This window comes from Neltuma alba, unplaced genomic scaffold (assembly GCF_004799145.2).
Source record: "Neltuma alba isolate B1F8T4 unplaced genomic scaffold, ASM479914v2 tig00010857_pilon, whole genome shotgun sequence".
Taxonomy (NCBI): domain Eukaryota; kingdom Viridiplantae; phylum Streptophyta; class Magnoliopsida; order Fabales; family Fabaceae; genus Neltuma; species Neltuma alba.
This window is the reverse complement of record NW_021635651.1, coordinates 117,988-136,224: the sequence shown is the minus strand read 5'-3', so window position 1 is coordinate 136,224 and position 18,237 is coordinate 117,988. Positions and strand designations below refer to the sequence as shown.

The window sequence follows — 18,237 nt, the reverse complement described above, 5'->3', positions numbered from 1 at the left end:
ATATCTATTTATTACAAATAACTAATTTAACCTCTTTCTTTAATTTTCTCAAATTAATCAATTGACTCTTATAAGTAAGATTGGAAGTAGTATTTTCGGGTTACTTCGTCAACTATAAGCACGGTGTATAAGCTCAAAAAGTGGCTCAGATTAACTTATTCAAACGGTGCGTTGAATCCTACTTCTAATTCACAAGTAGGATGGGCCCAAAACTCAGCTAAATAGACTTAAAATTTTAAACGTGATTCTAAACTGAAATAAGGAGTTTTTGGACCTGTGACCACTGTGCCAAACAGACGACATAATTGCTCATTTGAAAGTGACTTCAGTCAATTCCATCACGACAGAAAAATATCATTATTAACGCTAAGTGCGTGAGTTATGGGAAAAAAAATTACATTATCATTTTTCTAAAATGATTTTGACATGTTTGTGACATGGTCATTAGGATTTTATTTTACCAGACATAAGTATTTTTTTTATAAGAAAAAATCATATTCGAGACGTGTATAATGACAAGATTGTTATTAGGATTTGACTTCTCTGCTCCCCTGGTCGGGTCGGCTCGGCTACGTGAGTAAAAACAAGAAGAAGTTGCTTTATTTCTAAAGTGGATTGAGCCCCATAAATCATTTAATCAAAATGCTGTGTCACATATATGTGTCTGTACATATGCATGTGTGTTAGAGTTTTTTTTTTTTTTTTTTCCTTCTCTTTTTAACCATTGAAGCAGCTTTTTGATCCGCGAAAGTCATTCACAATACTCTCACACACAAAGTGATACCAAACACATCCTATTTTAACTCGGAACAAAATCTTTTGGATTGTGGATCCACCAAGGGAGTTTTATAAGCAAAAAGAATAATCATATCTTAAATTCCACCGAGATTGATATTTTGACACTTAACTAGTCTTCTCTATATATACTTTCTCTATTCCTGTTTATAAATCATATTTAGCTACTTCATACAAATTAAGAAAATTAATTAAAATTGATTGATTGTTTTGTTATTATCCTATATTTTCACAAATACTTTAATTAAATACATTTTTTTAATAATTTATGTCATTCTTTCTTTTTTGTCATAATTATCAACAATACTCATATAAAAAGCCTTATTATGAAAGAAAGTATTAGTGTTTTCATAAATATTATAAAATGACTTACTAAAATAAATGGACTATTAAGATAAATGGATATGATTAAAATTAATTAGATGCAATAAATATGTTATAAATGCAAATTTTTTTCAAATATGCTTATTTATAAAGTTTATTAGTGGCTTTTAATTCATCATAAATATTATTCTCCTTTGTTAATGAGGGAAATTGTTTTTTAATAAATATTCCCAGACAAATTGTTTCTTATAAGCATGATCAAAGAAAATCATTCCAAAATTCTCTAATAAAAAAAAAGGAGGTTGTACTATTTTATACCCGACTAAGGGTGTGTTTGAAATAGCAATAGTAAAACTGACTCTTACTTCATCTGATTTTAGCAAGCATGAGTTGGAATAAAAATCAGTTATTATAATGTGATTTATATTTGAATTGACATTTATAGAAAGTCAGTTTGAAAAGTTAAAACCTGTTTAAATGATTAATAAAAAAATAATTTTAAATGTAAAATGATTAAAAATGACATGATCTTTATTAAATAGTAATGTTTTATATTATATGTTTTTAATGTGATAATGATTAAAAATAAATAAGATTATAATTATAAAATAAAAATATTATATGCATATCATGTAATAATTCTAAAAAATATTAAAATTAAAATTACACAAATAAAATAATAAATATTTTATTGGAAAAAATTGTAAATACTAAAAAATTTATTTTAATAAAAATTATATAAAATAAGTAACATAAGGAAATAAAATAATATAACAACAAATAAAATGAATATGCGTGTGTATATATATAATGTTACCCCAAATCTGCATCATGAGACACAGGCAAATAAGGACAATAAAGAAACATGAGTAGTATAGACAAAAATGAAAGAACATATTAAAAAAAAGGGAATAAGAAGCCAGGAGCGGTGCGGTAAAAAAGCACCTAAAAGTCACGTCGGAAAAAAAGCTATTTTTGAGCATAAGTCCATCTGAAAAAACGTCAATCCAAACAAAAAAAACAAATAAAATCAAAAGCAGTGTCCACCGTGGCTTTTAAAGTTTGCACCGTGCTTTTCCCGGCAATCCAAACAGGTTCTAAGCCCTTTGGCTAGGATCAAGTGTATATGCTGAATATTACTTACTTGATCCATTGTATTAATTTTATTCTTTGTTACCTTCACCTTCAAATTGGGGTCTAATAAAGAGAAAAAAAAGAATAAAATCACGTGATTTGGAGGATGACAGATCAAAGCCAGTATCGCGGATGAAGCATGAAAATGAAAGATGAATATCGTGGGAATAACTCAAAAGTGGAAAAATGAAAAAGAGGAGGGAATGAAGAGGAATATCCATGTTTACCTCACCCTCTTCCCCTCTGCTACATTTTAAGCAAATTATACAGAGTCCCATTGTTTTCTCTCATTTTCTCTGATATATGAATTCCTTGTGTTTCTCTTGCCTTTAAAAAGGCTGGCCAAATGTGTGATTACCATCTTTTTCTTCCTCATAGCGAAAAGACTCACATGCCTACCAGCTGGTGAAGCTGACTTCTGAAACTTGGCTTGCTTGGCAGGAACCATAGTGCCATTGGATAATTTGATGCTCTTTCTAGATGTTGATCTCTGCAAATTATAATTGCTTGAACTTTTCCCACGTTTTCCTGCCAGATTCTCTAGCCTGTCTTGGCTAACTCTTTTTGAAACCAGCTTCTCCTTCGGATTAACCTCCATTATCTCTTCCTCCTTCTTTGTTTCTTTAATCTCTCTCAGAACTATTTTAGTCCTTACTGATATCTCATGTTCGCTTGCCTCAAGAGCTTTGATCCATGCATGTGTTGCTTCAACTTTTTTATCGGCAATTTCTTCAGCCACAGCTGCATGATTAGTTAAATACTCATACTCAAATTTTGAGATAGTAATTGTAGAACTATGCTTAGCTGCTAAAGCTCTTTCTCTCATGGTATTTTTAGTGAGAGTTTTCAGCTTCTCCAAAGCTTCACTTTCTAATGCTTTTATTACTTCCAATTCTTGCATGGCAGCCTGTAGTTTTTCCTCATTCATATCAATCTCAAGCTCAGTTGCTTTGATTTCTTCTTTGGTGGTTCTGTTCTCTTGAGTAATGATCTCCTTTTCCTTTCTTGCTGCTTCTGTTTCTGCCTTTAGTTCTTCGAGAGAAACTGATAAGCTCGTGGCTATGGATTTGGCTTTTTCTTCATCATTAGATACAGATTCCAGTTTTGATTTTGCTCTCAAAAGCTTTGAATTGAGATTCTGAACTTTCGACTCCACTTTTCCCTCCTCCTCCTTCACTTGAGCCAACTCAGTAGTCACATGATTCAGCTCATTTCTTATGACATCTATGGAAGCCATAAATTGAAAACCTTCTTCTTTGATTGAAGCCAATTCTCTCTTTGCTGCTTGCAGTTCTTGTGTTATATTCTGTAACAAAGAAGAGCCTCTTGATCCATCCAATTCTCTAACCGAGTTCAGTTCATTCTGTAAAATTTCAACATCAGACATTGTCACAGCTAGTTTCATTTCAAGCTCTTTTGACTTCTCTATCTCATCAGTAGCCTCCTTCATCTTTTTCTTAGTGGTTTCCATTTTAGATAAGAATTGAGCTTCTTCTTCTTCTCTCTGAGCTTCAATCTCTCTTAATTCTTTCAAAGCCTCTATCCTGGCCAATTCTGCAAGCACATGATCTTCATTAGCATCCTCAATCTCCTTCCTAAGTTCATCTGCAGCTCTTGAACCCGACAGAATCTTTGACCTTGATGCTTTTATCTCCTCCTCAGCTCGCAATTTCTCCTCCATAACAGAAGCTACATCAAACTTAAGCTTCTGCAATTCCTGCTTAATGAGTTCCAACTCTCTCATGACATGCTTATAATCGTAACTCTCATTTTTCCTAACAACCAAAGCCTTCGCCTTCGAGCCTGATTCTTCAATCTTTGAAGAGATACCTTTCACTGTGTTCTTTGGATTAGCTCGCTCAGATTCTGCAGCCCATCTGCTTTCTTTGTTCTGATTAACATCCCTTCTCACTCTTTGGGTTTCTCTTCCTTTTGGAGATGGCTTCTGAGTGAAAAGACAGATATGTTCGACAAAAGAAAGAGATAATTTAGGGTCCAAAAGCTACATTGTGTCAGTGAAGAAACCACAAACAACAGTCTAGTAATCCTTTCAATAAACCTTCCCATAACACAACCAAACTCAAAAGAAAATAAATTTGGATTCTCTGAATTTCTTCCTTGAAAATTTCTCCATAAATTTCAAAGAAAGAACAGAGAAAAAGAAAGTAATAGAAAAGAAAGTAAGTGAATCTTATGCATACTCCTTGGCGTCACTGTTACATTTTCAAAAAGTTTGAGACGGAATTTAAAATTATCCTTTTTATGCAATGTTCTAAGTTTCTTGCACGAAGAAAAAGAACTATAAAAATTAGCAAAAGTCAAACTATGCAGTAGGCCTCTGATTTCCACTCAACTTCTATTGAGCTGCTGTATTTAATATATCCTTATTATTTAAAAATTCTTAATTTAGCCTATATTATTTGGATAAGTTTGCATTAATCATACTACACATATAGAACAATGGCCGTGGCAAAGAGTAAATTAAAATTTAGAAAAATTCTAAGAAGCAACCAAATAAGTTAAACTTGAACAGAAGAATATATGATATAAGTAGTATATACCGCACAAAAGCAAATAGTTGACGAGGGATTTTCAGTGCTCTGAAATCTGAACTTACCGCCGAGAAATCCGGGTAGGTTTTCTTCACAGAAGAGGTATTACTATCTGCAATCTTATCACCATAAAAGCTAATAGCTGTTTTAACCGACCCAACTCTTGTTCTATCAATCTGTGACCCATTCATTTCCATTTATCCTTCTCAACAAAAATCTGCGAAGAAAGATTTTAGTTTGTATATTCGGCATTTCTCTGCTACGTACTGGAGTTCTTAAAAGAGGATGCTAGTTACAGTATTATCGAAGAGAGTCCAAGAGGTAGAAAAGGTGAACCATACATACCTGAGACTCAGACGGATGTTGAATTTGGGTCTTGTGGTTAAGAGTTCGAAGGTTCAATGGCGAACGAAGACGACGACGAAGAAGAAGAGGAGTAGGAGGGAGGGAAAACCAATGAATGGCTGATATTGGAGACATCGCTAGATTCTATCACAGTGTGTAATTTGGATCTTCCGTTAACGGAATCCAAATTTTTGTTGGCAGCTTCTCGAATTTAGGGACCATCTTCTCTTAATTCCTTGTCTTTGTTCTCCAGAACTTGCCAAACAAAGTTTTTACGTTCTGTAAAACTTTATTACACATGCTATTAAATAGTTGGAAAATATTCAAGTTTTTGAGAAAATAATAGTAAAATACCTGTTAAATTTTGAAAAGATAAATAAATCATATTGACTATTTTTGTAATGGTTTTAACTATATATTTGTAATGATTTTTATTACTTAAAATCTGTCAAAATTACTTATTTGTCATTTTGAAATTCAATAGGTATTTTTGTTGTCATTTTTCCTCAAATTTTTATAAATTATTTTGTCATGTGTCTTTTTTTTAAGGGTTAAATAGCATTTTTGTCCTGAAAGTTTTCAAAAAAGAGTTACGGGTATCCGGAAGTTTTTTTTTTTGTGCAATTTTATCCTGAAAGTAAAAACATAGCGATTTCATCACGTCCTAATAAACCCAAACAGTCAACCAACGTTCATTTAGTTAAAAAGCATTTTTGCCTTGAAAGTTTTTGAAAAGAAGCTGTGAGTATCTGGAAGTTTTTTGTTTTTGGTGCAATTTCACCTCAAAAGTAGTAAAAATATAGCAATTCACCTTATCCAAAATTGTCACTCGACTTCTATATAATATATCAATTTATAAGTTAGGTAAATTAGTTTGAAAGAAAATGATAAATATGAAAAGTAAAATGAACTAAAATCTTATATTTAGAATCAAATTTAATGTCCAATTAACTCTTCTATTAAGGATAAAGAGTATTTATCTATATTTTTATTAACTTTTTATCATAGATATAACGTTTTTCAATTTTATTTTTGAATATAAAACCTAGACATAGGCTTATTTTACATATTACATGGAATTTTTGAAATGATCACTCAAGTAAATAATTTATTAAAAAAGTGCTGCTTCTAACTTTTCTTATATTTTATATTAATATATTATCTTATCATAAGATGTCACATCATAAACCTTTTTTCCTTTTTATCATCATCGGTGTTCATAAAAACATGAATAATAAAAAATATAACCAGAAGGCCAGATCAACAATTACCGAATATGTAGGTGAAAAAATAAATATGGGGAAAAAAATAAAGCTTCCCCCTTTCATTGTCATCAGCATCCATGAATATTCAATAAACAAAACACTAACAAATCAAATCAAACCAAAAATATCTTTAACCTTTTGGTTAACAAAGAACACCAAAAATGGTAAGATAACATGTCAGTTTAAAATTTATAGGCAGTATTTTTTATAAGTTATTAATTACTTGAATGATCATTTTAAAAGCTCAATACAACATGTAAAATAAATGTATATCTAGTTTTTTATATAATAATAAAATTGAAAAATGTTATATCTATGATAAAAAAAATAGATAAAAATATAGTTGAATACTCTTTATCCTTAATATAAGAGTTACCTGAGAATTAGATTTGGTTCTAAATATAAGATTTTAATCTATTTTGTTTTTCATATTTATCATTTTCTCTCAAACTAATTTACTTAACATATAAATTGACATATTATATAATAGCCAAGTGACAATTTAGGATAGGATGAAATTGCTACGTTTTTACTACTTTTGGGACAAATTGCACCCAAAAATTTTTTTTCCAAATACCCAGAACTCCTTTTTGAAAACTTTCAAGGCAAAAATACTTTTTAACCCCGTCAGCATTAGTTTACCATTTGGGTTTGTTAAAATAGAGCAAAATTGCTACTTTTTTACTACTTCTGACACAAAATCGCACCAGAAAAGAATTTCAGGTACCCACAGCTTGTTTATAAAATCTTCCGGGACAAAAATGCTGTTTAACCCTTTTTTCAATATCATCATTTAATGCTGATCCCATGTAAAAAAGATAAAACATATGAAATGTTGATCCCATGTAAAAAAGATAAAACATATGTAAAGATGCGATGAGAAAACTTGACATAGTTACTATAAAAAATTTGATCTAAGTATTGTTCTAAATAACTAATGAAATATTGTAAATACATCTTTTTCTTAAATGCAAGCACGAAAATGGCTTGAGCCTATGAACAAAGTGCTAATTGCTAATAAAGTCATAGGTGTTATACAAGTCTAAGCATATGTGTAACTTTGAAAAGCCTCTAAACATGTCTCTAAACAAAACCCTCGAGATTTTTGAAGCCTTAACTTAGTTACAACAACATCACACAACAAACACAAAATTCCAACCTATAGTCACTTAGAAAAAGGGGTAACATGGAAAAAGAAAAATCCACTTTACCCTGATGATTTGAAGCATATAAACCATATGGAAATCATCAAGCCTTCTTTTCTATCTAATTGGATTTTTTTTTTCTGTTAAGTACATGTATCTTCTCATAAAAATACTGTTGATGATTTTTGGCATTGTGTGGCTGTTCATCCAAGCTGATTTGGAGTCTCGAAAATATAGTTCAGGCCCAAAATCATGTTTGGGGTCATGTTTTGTCCAGCTCATTTCTAAACGAAAGCAAATTTTTGTTGCTTTTGCTCGTTCTGCTCCTAGTGCGTCGATATGTCCACTGCCACAATGACTCCTCGCATGCTCTTTCACACACTTTGTCCAATCCCTTTTTATCGTTTACGTTGCTTGACTTACTTCATGCACGTGGCCTCATTAACACCATTACTATATTTTTTTTCCAACTCATCAACAGTAAAATAAAATGCATAAAAAGTAAAATCAGAATTATCTTCTTCAATGGATACTATTTATTGTTTAGACTTTAATAAAAATTTGTTTTTCCTTAGAAATAGAATTGTAAATAGAAATATTATTTTATTTAGTTAAATGTTTTGGCATTTTTAAATTTTTTTAATAATACAGTAACTCTTTATTTTTACAATGAAAAAAATTAATTTTTTTATGTTTTAACTTTTAACTCACTTATAACTCAATCTTTCGATTAGTATGATTCAATCACTCGACTTTTGACTTGCTTATGATTCACTTCTGTATTTTTTTTAATCTTTTTATATTATTATCCTTATTATCTATAACTCCACTTAGAGTCATTCTATTTGTGGAATATTAGTTACAACTCAGCTCATACAAATTATTCCGTCTTAACTCTTTGCAGCCTCACTCCACTTGTGGTCACTTAGGGTTAGGGTCCGTTTGATATGAGGAAAAATAAGGGGAGGGAAGGGGAGGAAAAATTTTAATAAGTTTGATTTTAAAAATACAGGATTAAAAACTTTTAATTAATTTTTATTACTCTTTTATATTGCTTCTTTTTTTATTAAAAATTTTAAAACACCACTTCTCCAATTTTTTAAATAGAGCTCATTAAAATTGTTCTTCCTCTTCCCTCTTTTTATTTTCCTCATACCAAACAATACCTTAAATCAACCTCAACCTCAACCTCATCCACCACTATGGTTTGCTCACTCCCCATATCTCCCAACTCACCTAACTTGCTACCTTGGACCTTTGAATATCACAACTCTTTCTTTGGCAAAATCCCATCCTTGAATTTTTAGCAGCCATTGTTCTTGTTCCTCTATTTGCTTCAGTCACATGCTCACTCATGAGAAAAAGGGTTGGGCTGAGTTACCTCCAAGCCCACAAAGGGAAAGTTGCATTCATGAAGCCCTAATAGGCTTCTTCTCCTCCAATGTTGTGTTGCATTCTTCCACACATGATGTCATCTCAATAACTTCCTACAAGGTTATCGGGTGAGTAAGCTTCAACCCAGCCCTAATCTTGACCTTTAATTTGTTATGGAAAGCTCTGATCAAACAATCTTCTCATGTATCCTTCAACTGCGTCAAAGAGTGTTCAAACTCCTCCACACATACTCTAAGGTCCAACACTCTTGCGTAACCAAAAATAATATACTTCCGGTCTTTAATAAAAGACCTACTTTATAGTATTATTTGCACTATAAAATGGGTCTTATATTTAATATTAGATTTCAAGCATACCTAGAGAGTCTAATAACTTTAGATAGCCACGCAGAGGTTCAGTTGACAAACTCGAATCTTCAGTTTCACAGCAAATGCACTTTTTGAGGGAGAGAAAAACAGAAGGAAGGGTGGAGAACGGATACACCTTCGGTGGTTTTTTTTCTTAATTGTTTTCAAAAGGAGAAAACTACCCCCCATATACATGTTCCCGCTTATTTCCTTTACAGTCTTAAACAAAAAAGTGAAAATCATAATTAAAGACTCGTATGTTCTGTTATTTGCACAAGAACTTTAAAGTTAATGGGCTTGGGTCTAATCCACTAAGGGTGAACCGGCCCATTTCCCTATATCCCCCACGCACACTTGGTGGATTAGATGCCATGGGTCTAGTCTCTTTCTTTCCCCTTACTTTCATACTTCGTGCTTTGCCGTGACCACATAGGCATGATGTCTTCACTTAGGTGCCTATACTAGAAAATTTTTTATAGGACCAGCACAAGTCACCCTCTCCTTCGTGTAGCTTGAATTTTAAAAGTATGCATAAGATGTCCTATATTTACTTATATACACTTTTTCATGATAAATCTAATCCCTCTCGAGTCAATATTTGACTCAGATTACCTTCCTTATATGTCCACACTTACAACAACAAAAAGTCATAAGGGACATGTCATAGACACTAGCATAGGTGTATATATTGCAGTTAATCTTCCTTCCGACCCAAATATCACTTTGATATGAATCAGTCGCTTTCCTAGAATAATCCCTTAGATCACGTCTATCATGACCGTAGGAAACATGCTAAAGTAGTAGTCACTAAAACATATCTTCATGATATTGTCAAAGTCAAAGGACATCAATGGGAGGATTGTTCCTTCCCTAGGACTCACTAGCAACAAAGCAGGGATCTTTCACTTGCTTCCCTTTTACGGTTCTTCCAGCACATGTGGTATGAAATACATGTTACGATGTTACTCTTTTACTACAAGAACATATGTTGTTTTAGACTTATCATTAAGTCTAGACACACTCAGTATCTAAACTCAAATTCTTCAACTTTGTTCATATCTACGATGTCGATGTTGAAGAATTTGTTATCTAGCTACACGTATTATGGAAGTGGGATTCCAAGCTTCGATCCAATTTTATTTATGTGGATCTTATCTTGACTTGCTACACTTTAGTCAAGTTGACATATTGCTTGTGTTTCTTTCCTACCATATCAGCACTCTTTGCTGCTTTATTAGTGAACACAAATGTCTCATTTTTACTCACTCCACCTGAGTGTCAAAGGCAGTTGCCCATGTGAGAGAGTCAACCTTTTTAACCTATACGACATACTAGACATTGTATACTTCCAGAAAAACACATAAAGTGATGATAGAAAAATATAATTTCATTAATTATAAAAGCATATTATATAAGGTCTGCATATTACACTTTACGTATACCAAGGGCTTGCACATGTTCTTTAAAAACTTTCTTGAGCATTGGCTTTGTTAGGGGGTCTGCTATCATACATTTGGTTGAAGTGTATTGTACAATAACAATATTTTATGCTATATAATCTCTGACAAAATTATACTTGATATCAATATGCTTGGTCTTGCTGTGATACTCAGGATCTTTGGTTAGGCTATGGCTGCAGTATTGTTATAGTGTACTAACACCAGATTGGTACTCTTGTTTCCAAATCCAAGGTGTTCTATAAATTTTTTTAGCCATAAAACCTCTTGCACTGCTGCAGTGCGTGCCACAAACTCAGCTTCCATTGAATGTAAGGCAACGCACGTTTGCTTCTCGCTGCTCTAACATATGGTGCCATTGTTTAGCAAGACCTGAAGTTGACCTCTATTCTTCTTCATCTCTGCCTACATCAGTATCAGAGCACCCAACAAGGCACATATCACTTCTTTCATAGCATAGTGCATAATTGGAAGTGCCCTTTAAGTATCTCAAGATCCACTTTACTGCTTTTTAATGCTTTTCACTAGGGTTAGACTGGAATCTGCTTACCAGTCCCACTGCATAACAGATATTTGGTCTTGTACACATTATTGCGTACATTAGATTGCCAATAGCACTGGCATATGAACTCTTTCTATTTTCTTTTTGTCAGACTCAATTTTGGGACACATGTCAAGACTCAAAGCTACTCCAGTAGCAACCAGGGTACTCATGGGATTGCAGTCTTTCATGTTAAATCGCTCAAAAATCTTGTTGATGTAATTCTCTTGTGAAAGAGAGAGGATTCATTTTGAACGATTTCTTTGGATCTTAACTCCAAGTTTATATACTTTGCTTTACCCATATTTTTCATCTTAAAGTTCGATGAAAGCCATTCTTTAATAGCTACTATAGAATCTAGACTATTTTTAGCCAATAGTATATCATCCACATATAAGGATAATATGACAAAATTATTCTCAAGCCGCTTAATGTAGACGCAATGGTCTTTCTCTATCATTTGGAAGTCATATGAGGTTATTGCTTTGTGAAACCTCAAATACCACTGTCTGGATGATTGTTTCAATCCATAAATGGACCTTTTAAGTTTACAAGCTTTGTTCTCCTTTCCTTTTTCAATGAAACCTACTGGTTGTTCCATATAGATTTCTTCATCCAGATCACCATTAAGGAATGCGATTTTCACATCCATCTGATGTAATTCTAGGTTTAAACTGTTTACTATTGCCATAATAAGTCTAATAGAGTTGAAATGCACAACAGGTGAGAAAGTATCTTCATAATTTATGCCTTCCTGTTGTGTATATCCCTTTGCCACTAATCGAGCCTTATATTTGTCAATTGATCCATCTACTTTTCTTTTAATCTTGAGAACCCACTTGTTCCCAATGGCTTTACATCCTTTTGGCAAATCAACTAACACCCAAACTTGGCTCTTTTTCATTGAGTCCATTTCTTCCTCCATCACCTTCTTCCATTCCTCCTTGGCAGAATTTGATAAGGCTTCTCATATAGAATGGGGCTCATCATCTCCTTCTCGAGTAACTAAGAAAGATTAGCCTTCTATTTGAAAGCGTCTTTTAGGAACACTTTCCTTATTACTCTTTCTGACAAGAGCTCCTTGCTTATCTTTTTTTCTTTGTTCAGGTCTCGGTGTTGACCTTTCTTGGCTCCCACTTAGATTGACACACCTAGATGATTCTAGTTTGTCAATTTGTTCTGCACTGTCTTTTTCTTGTGTCTCATAAAGACAGATAGTGCGGTGAACATCTCCTCTATTAGGAAATTCAGTCTGAATGAATGTGGTATCTCTTGATTCTATTTCAGTCACCGTTCCATCTTTGTTTTCACCTATGAAAATGTATCCTTTTGATTGTTTAGAGTATCTTATAAAGATAAATTTCTTTCCTCTAGGACCCAACTTTCCATATCTATAGGAATCGTCATGGACATATGCCACTAACCCCCAAGGTCTTAGGATGCTTAGATCTTGTTTGTGTTTTGTCCGTAACTTGTAGGGTGTGGAAGCGACTGATTTTGAGGGCACACAATTAAGTATAAAGGTTGCCATTAATAAAGCATCAACCCAATATGAAATTGGGTTGCTTAAGCCATCATACATCTAACCATGTCTAGAAGAGTTCTGTTTCTTCTTTCAGCAACTCCATTTTGTTGTGGAGTGCCAAGGATAATCAGTTGTCTAATTATCCCTTTTTCTTCATAGAACTGTTTGAATTGTTCAGATAAATATTCACACCTTGATTAGTGCATAATGCTTTAATTTTATTGTCCATTTGATTTTCTACCTCATTTATGTATCATCTGAAGCACTTAAGAGCTTCAAACTTACGTGAGATCAAATAGACATGACCATGTCATGAAAATTCGTCAATAAAGGTAATAAAATACCAAGCTCCATGTCTCGGCCTTACACTTATTGGACCACATATGTCGGAATGGATTAATTGCAATGGATTTTTAGCTCTTGTTCCCTTATCGAAAGGTTTTCTTGTTGTCCTACTAGCTAGACAATTTTCACATAGTGACATTTTATATTTGGAATAGCACCTAGCAACCTTTCTTTGGCTAATTTAATCATTCTATTTTGATTAATATGTCCTAGCCTAGCATGCTAATTATTTATGTCAACATTACTTGAAAAATAGCAAAGCATTCATTATGATTAAAATCACCAACAATATCCAAAACAAAGAACTTTTTAAATAAGAAAGTTGAACCATAAAGGACTGAGTTGCTTAAAATGTCTGCAACTTTACCATGAAAGTCTACATCAAACCTAAATTCTAAAAGACATAAAACAGAAACCAAGTTCTGCCGAATGTCGGGAGCATAAAGCACATCATGGAGTATTAAGGTCTTCCCACCACGCAAAGTAAATTTATAGGTGCCAAAACCTTTAACCTCGATCCTCGTGTTGTTCCCAACGTAAAGCCACTTGCTTTGATACGGCAATCAATAATACTCGATAAAGGATCCTCATTCCCTAGTTACGTGGTCTGTGGAGCTAGAGTCTATAATCCAAGAAGAAGAAACAATTTCTGTTAAAAAAATAGTACTAGAAACATATAAAACATGTGAATTCACATAATTCACTAATACCTTTTCGCTCTCAGCTTGTTTTGGACAGTCACCTGTGAAATGGCCCATTTTCTGGTTGGCAAAGCACTTGACCTTCTTGAGGTCCAACTTCTTCTTCTTACCTTTCTTTCCCTTCTTCTTGAATTGTTTCTTTTCCCTTCCTTCTTCCCTTTCTTTTGGAACTTCTTGCCCTTCTTGGAATCTGGCTTTGATTAGGAAGTGCTAGCATCCTCAGTGAAATAAGCTTGTCTAGAGGTCTTATAAGCCTTTAAACGTTCATCCTCCAGCTCCAAGTGCTTAGCTACCTCGTTAAAAGTAACAATATTTTCATTATGGGTCAAATTAACCTTCATATGCTCCCAGCTAGCGGGAAGCGATCTGATAGTAGCCTGCACCTGCTGTTCATCTGACAGAATGTGTCCAGCTTCCTTCAATTCCCTGATCATGTTGATCATCTCTCTCAAATATTGCTTCATAAGATTGTTTGGCTTAAGTTTGTAGGTGTCAAACTTAGTCGTTAACCTCCTAAGTTTTGTACCTCCAAACTTATCCTTCAATATTATCCACATAGCCTTTGTAGTTTTATGCTTCTTAAACTCACACATTATGTCATCAGCCATGGCACTCAGAAGTGTGATTCTTGCTATGTTGTTTTTCTTCTTCCAATCCTGGTAAGCCTCTTGATCTCTCCTATGTTAGGCTGTATTCCCAGCTTCAGGTTTGACCATAGCAGTTGTTAAAGGTTTAATAGTATCTTGTTCCTCTAAGATGTATTGGACCTTTCGGTGCCAAATATCCTAGTTGTACCCGTTAAGCTTTTCTTTTTATTAAGTTAAGCAATAATGTTCTTGGTTGCCATTTTCAGTTTTATGACAAATCTATCCTGCATTATTCAATGTTCTCTCTAAAAGAGAGACGTATCATAGAACATTTCAGTTATATAGCACAGTGAAGTATACAATGTCATGTACTTATATTATTCTTGATCAGAAAATAATGGCGTTACAAGATCCATGATCAAGAGCATACGTTTGTATCTCCCATCACACAGATACAAGCAATAATCATTATGTTCTATCAAGAATTCTATATAAGCACTTCAGTAAAAATTGTAAATAGTTATCTATAAAATAGAAAATCTAAAATCAAAACAAAATAAATATAAATCAATAGAAAAATAAATATATAGAAAATATAAAAAAATAGAATATATATATAATATATATAATAATATAAATAAATATAAAAAAGAAATCTAGTAAAAAATGTATACTAAAAAATATATACAAATATATACACAAATAGATCCAATAGTATCCAATAGTATCTTTGTAATATATCTAATAGTATCTTTGTATTGTATTCGGCTCAAACACTTCTTTTCCTTCTTATAGAAATTATTACAGGTCTTAGTTTATTCAACAATTGGATCGCTGGAGTTATCGTATTATTAGTCTAGGTTTTATCTTTTTAACCACAGGTATTCTTTCGGGAGCAGTATGGGCTAATGAGGCTTAAGGATCATATTGGAATTGGGATCCAAAGGAAACTTGGGCATTTATTACTTGGACCATATTCGCAATTTATTTACATACTAGAAAAAAAGAAAAGATTGGAAGGTGTAAATTCCTCAATAGTGGCCTCTATGGGCTTTCTTATAATTTGGATATGTTATTTTGGGATCAATCTATTAGGAATAGGACTACATAGTTATGGTTTATTTACATCTAATTGAATTAAAATGAGTATGAGTAAAGTGCTCTCCTATTCTAACTTCCCCAGAGCCTCTGATAGCACAGTCGAGACAGCGATAGGTTTTCTGCCCTTGCAGGGATGAAGCAACAAAAGTTTTGAGAATTCAAGAGAAGGTCACGGTGAATATTTGGGTATGTTTCCATAGTCAATGTGTGCAACATTTTGTATGAAAAAGGTAAACTTGGGGTGATTCCTCTTTTGCTTTCAAATGTATGAGAGCTAGCCTTTGATGGATTATTCAGTTCCCTCTGTTTGATAATGAATCAACAATCCTTGATTTATGGGGAAAAAAAGTAGATTTCTTCTTGCAAGCAATCATTGGAAGGATCAAGCGACATTGTCAAACAAAATCCTATGCAACTGTTAAGCTGTTTTATAAGTTTTAGTATAAGGCTCATTGAGTCTTTATCTCCTCCTTTTATTTCTTTTTGAAGTTCTTGTCCTCTCTTAGAGTCTACGTTGTAATGAATTTTGTTATCTTTAATTGTATTTTGATCTTTCAATTGAAAAAAAAAAGAAAAAAAAGAATCATGCTCTATGCGTGGTTCATCATGTTTAGGTATATGCAATTCTACAATGTGCTTATGTTTCTTGTTCATGGTAGCATCCAAACCTCAATACCACCTCCCTAATAACACTTACGTTACTAGACTAGCGATGGACCTTTTAGGTCAATTCCTTAATTGCTTTCCTCAACTCTTACACCTTAAGAGTTTGCATACTGTCCCTCAAATCCACCATCTCTGCTTGCCTTTAATCTCTTAGAATTTCACCGCTTTGACATCAAAATGTTATGACCCAAACTAGTCACTTGATCAAATACTGCAATTTATATTGGTTAATCATAATATCTCTTCCACTAACATAGTAGGGAATTACAATAGCAGGACACAAAACCACATGACACAGCTTCATACTCTTAGCTTTTGGGAGTCCAGTCACTCTCCTAATAACTCACTCAAGTAACAAAACCGCATATCCCTCCCTTCAAGAACAATAGAGACTGAAAGGAAGTAACAATCCCTTAGAGCAACTCCATCTCTTATCACCTTGCTCCAAATTGGTAGGAGTTTTAAAGTCAACTCTCTAATCATAAAAAAAAAAAAATTCTTTCCTTTTGCTTGCATTTTCCTATATGTTTCCTCTTCTACGCTTGACCAACAAACAAGATTTTGAGGTTATTTTGGTTTAATCCCTCTTATTATATTTATTATGGTGTCAAAAAGGGAAGTAGATACGAATATTTGGATTTGGATTTGGATATTGGGTATGTTGCTTGCTTGGAATATTTTTGTAGATATTTTTGCAAGACATATTTAGGACAAGAATATATGTTTCAACAAATCAGCCAAAAAGTTTAATCCCAGCTCCAATCTAGCTGCTTCAACATGCACTACTGCAGAAAAGTCAAGTAGAATTGTCCAACTGTTTAATAACTGATTGTAAGTGTGTCACACCTCTCTTTATAACCCATTATACATCAATTAGAACCAATATAAGTCGTTTCGTAACATTTCCGAATAAAAAATTTGAAATTCAGGATTTTACTGTTCATCCTGTCCATATACTGTTCATCCGAAAATGAGTCAACTTTGAAAATTCATAACTAAATCCAGAAAAATCAAAATGAAGTGATTCTAATTTTCACATGAAGCTTGCTAATAGTTCTATGGAGGAAAAATAATCATTAGGTCCAATTCAATCCAGAATAATTCCAGGAAATTCATCAAAGTGTATTGTTCATTTGGTAAATTTTTGAATTTTCAGTATTTTTGCCCAACTTTGGAAGGGCATAACTCCTAGCACCCAACTCCAAATTTAATGAATTACTACTTGTTTTAAAACTAAAAATGAGATCTATTTGCCTGTAAAATTTCATGTCCAAACTCTAACAATTGCTCATTATTTCATGTGCCACAGGTTTGGCACTATTTAGAGAGATTTTATCCTCTAATTTCCACTTTCTTGATTTATTTCTTCTTTTTCCTTCATCCACATTCTTTCTACAATACATCAAGTATAATTCCAACATTTGAACATGGGATAACAATATAATTTACATCAAAATGTCATCCATAACTTATCATAAAATCAACATAAAGTTTGGTACACTTGATACAAGATTCTAACATAATATAATATTCATAAAGCCATTTCATGCAAGGCCAATTCCTTCCCTTGATCCATGCTTGGTCCACTTCCTAATTAGGGCATAAAATAACATAGGAGGAATGAGATTTCAAAGAAATCTCAGTAGCATATGAATTATAATTGGCATGTAAATTAATGCAAGTTTAATTGTGAAATATCATGCAATCTAAACCATTCCCAACTCATAGGAATTCATACCAAATATCATGCAAGGAGAGGAACATTATATTATCCACATTGACATACCACAAAGCATTTGGCTAAAGCATAACCAATATCAATCAAACAATCAATATTATCACAAAATTCCTCCAATCCAAGCAACAACATTCACAACAAACAAGCAAGATAAATAATCAAATTATAATTCAAAGCTACCTTTGTAAAGCTTGTCCACTTAATTCCTCCAAGGAACAATGCTTCTCCTTAATTCCTTCTCTCAATGCCTATTAAACCAAGCATAATCATAGGC

General features: G+C 33.0%; 1 protein-coding gene across 3 annotated transcripts; it reads right to left on the bottom strand.

Annotated features, from left to right (window-relative positions):
* Positions 1–2,386: 2,386 nt before the first annotated feature.
* Positions 2,387–5,288, bottom strand: LOC114759512 (protein PLASTID MOVEMENT IMPAIRED 2-like). 3 transcript variants are annotated; one of them, XM_028948693.1, is made up of 3 exons: positions 5,151–5,288; positions 4,871–5,022; positions 2,387–4,195 (listed from the first exon to the last, which is right to left on the bottom strand). In XM_028948693.1, the coding sequence occupies exons 2-3, from the start codon at positions 5,000–5,002 to the stop codon at positions 2,516–2,518; spliced, it is 1,812 nt and encodes a 603-aa protein (XP_028804526.1). In that variant the 5' UTR covers positions 5,003–5,022; positions 5,151–5,288; the 3' UTR covers positions 2,387–2,515. The 3 variants fall into 3 exon arrangements, with proteins under 3 accessions (XP_028804526.1, XP_028804525.1, XP_028804524.1); XM_028948692.1 differs by having other exon boundaries at positions 2,387–4,198; positions 5,147–5,287; XM_028948691.1 differs by having other exon boundaries at positions 2,387–4,198; positions 5,151–5,287.
* Between the last annotated feature and the right edge of the window lie 12,949 nt (positions 5,289–18,237).

Excerpts from the sequence above, each read along its gene's own strand:
- LOC114759512 (XM_028948692.1), bottom strand. The coding sequence starts at position 5,002 with ATGGAAATGAATGGGTCACAGATTGATAGAACAAGAGTTGGGTCGGTT. Across the intron at positions 4,199-4,870 it reads CCTACCCGGATTTCTCGGCG|AAGCCATCTCCAAAAGGAAG; the intron begins GTAAGTTCAGAT and ends CTTTTCACTCAG.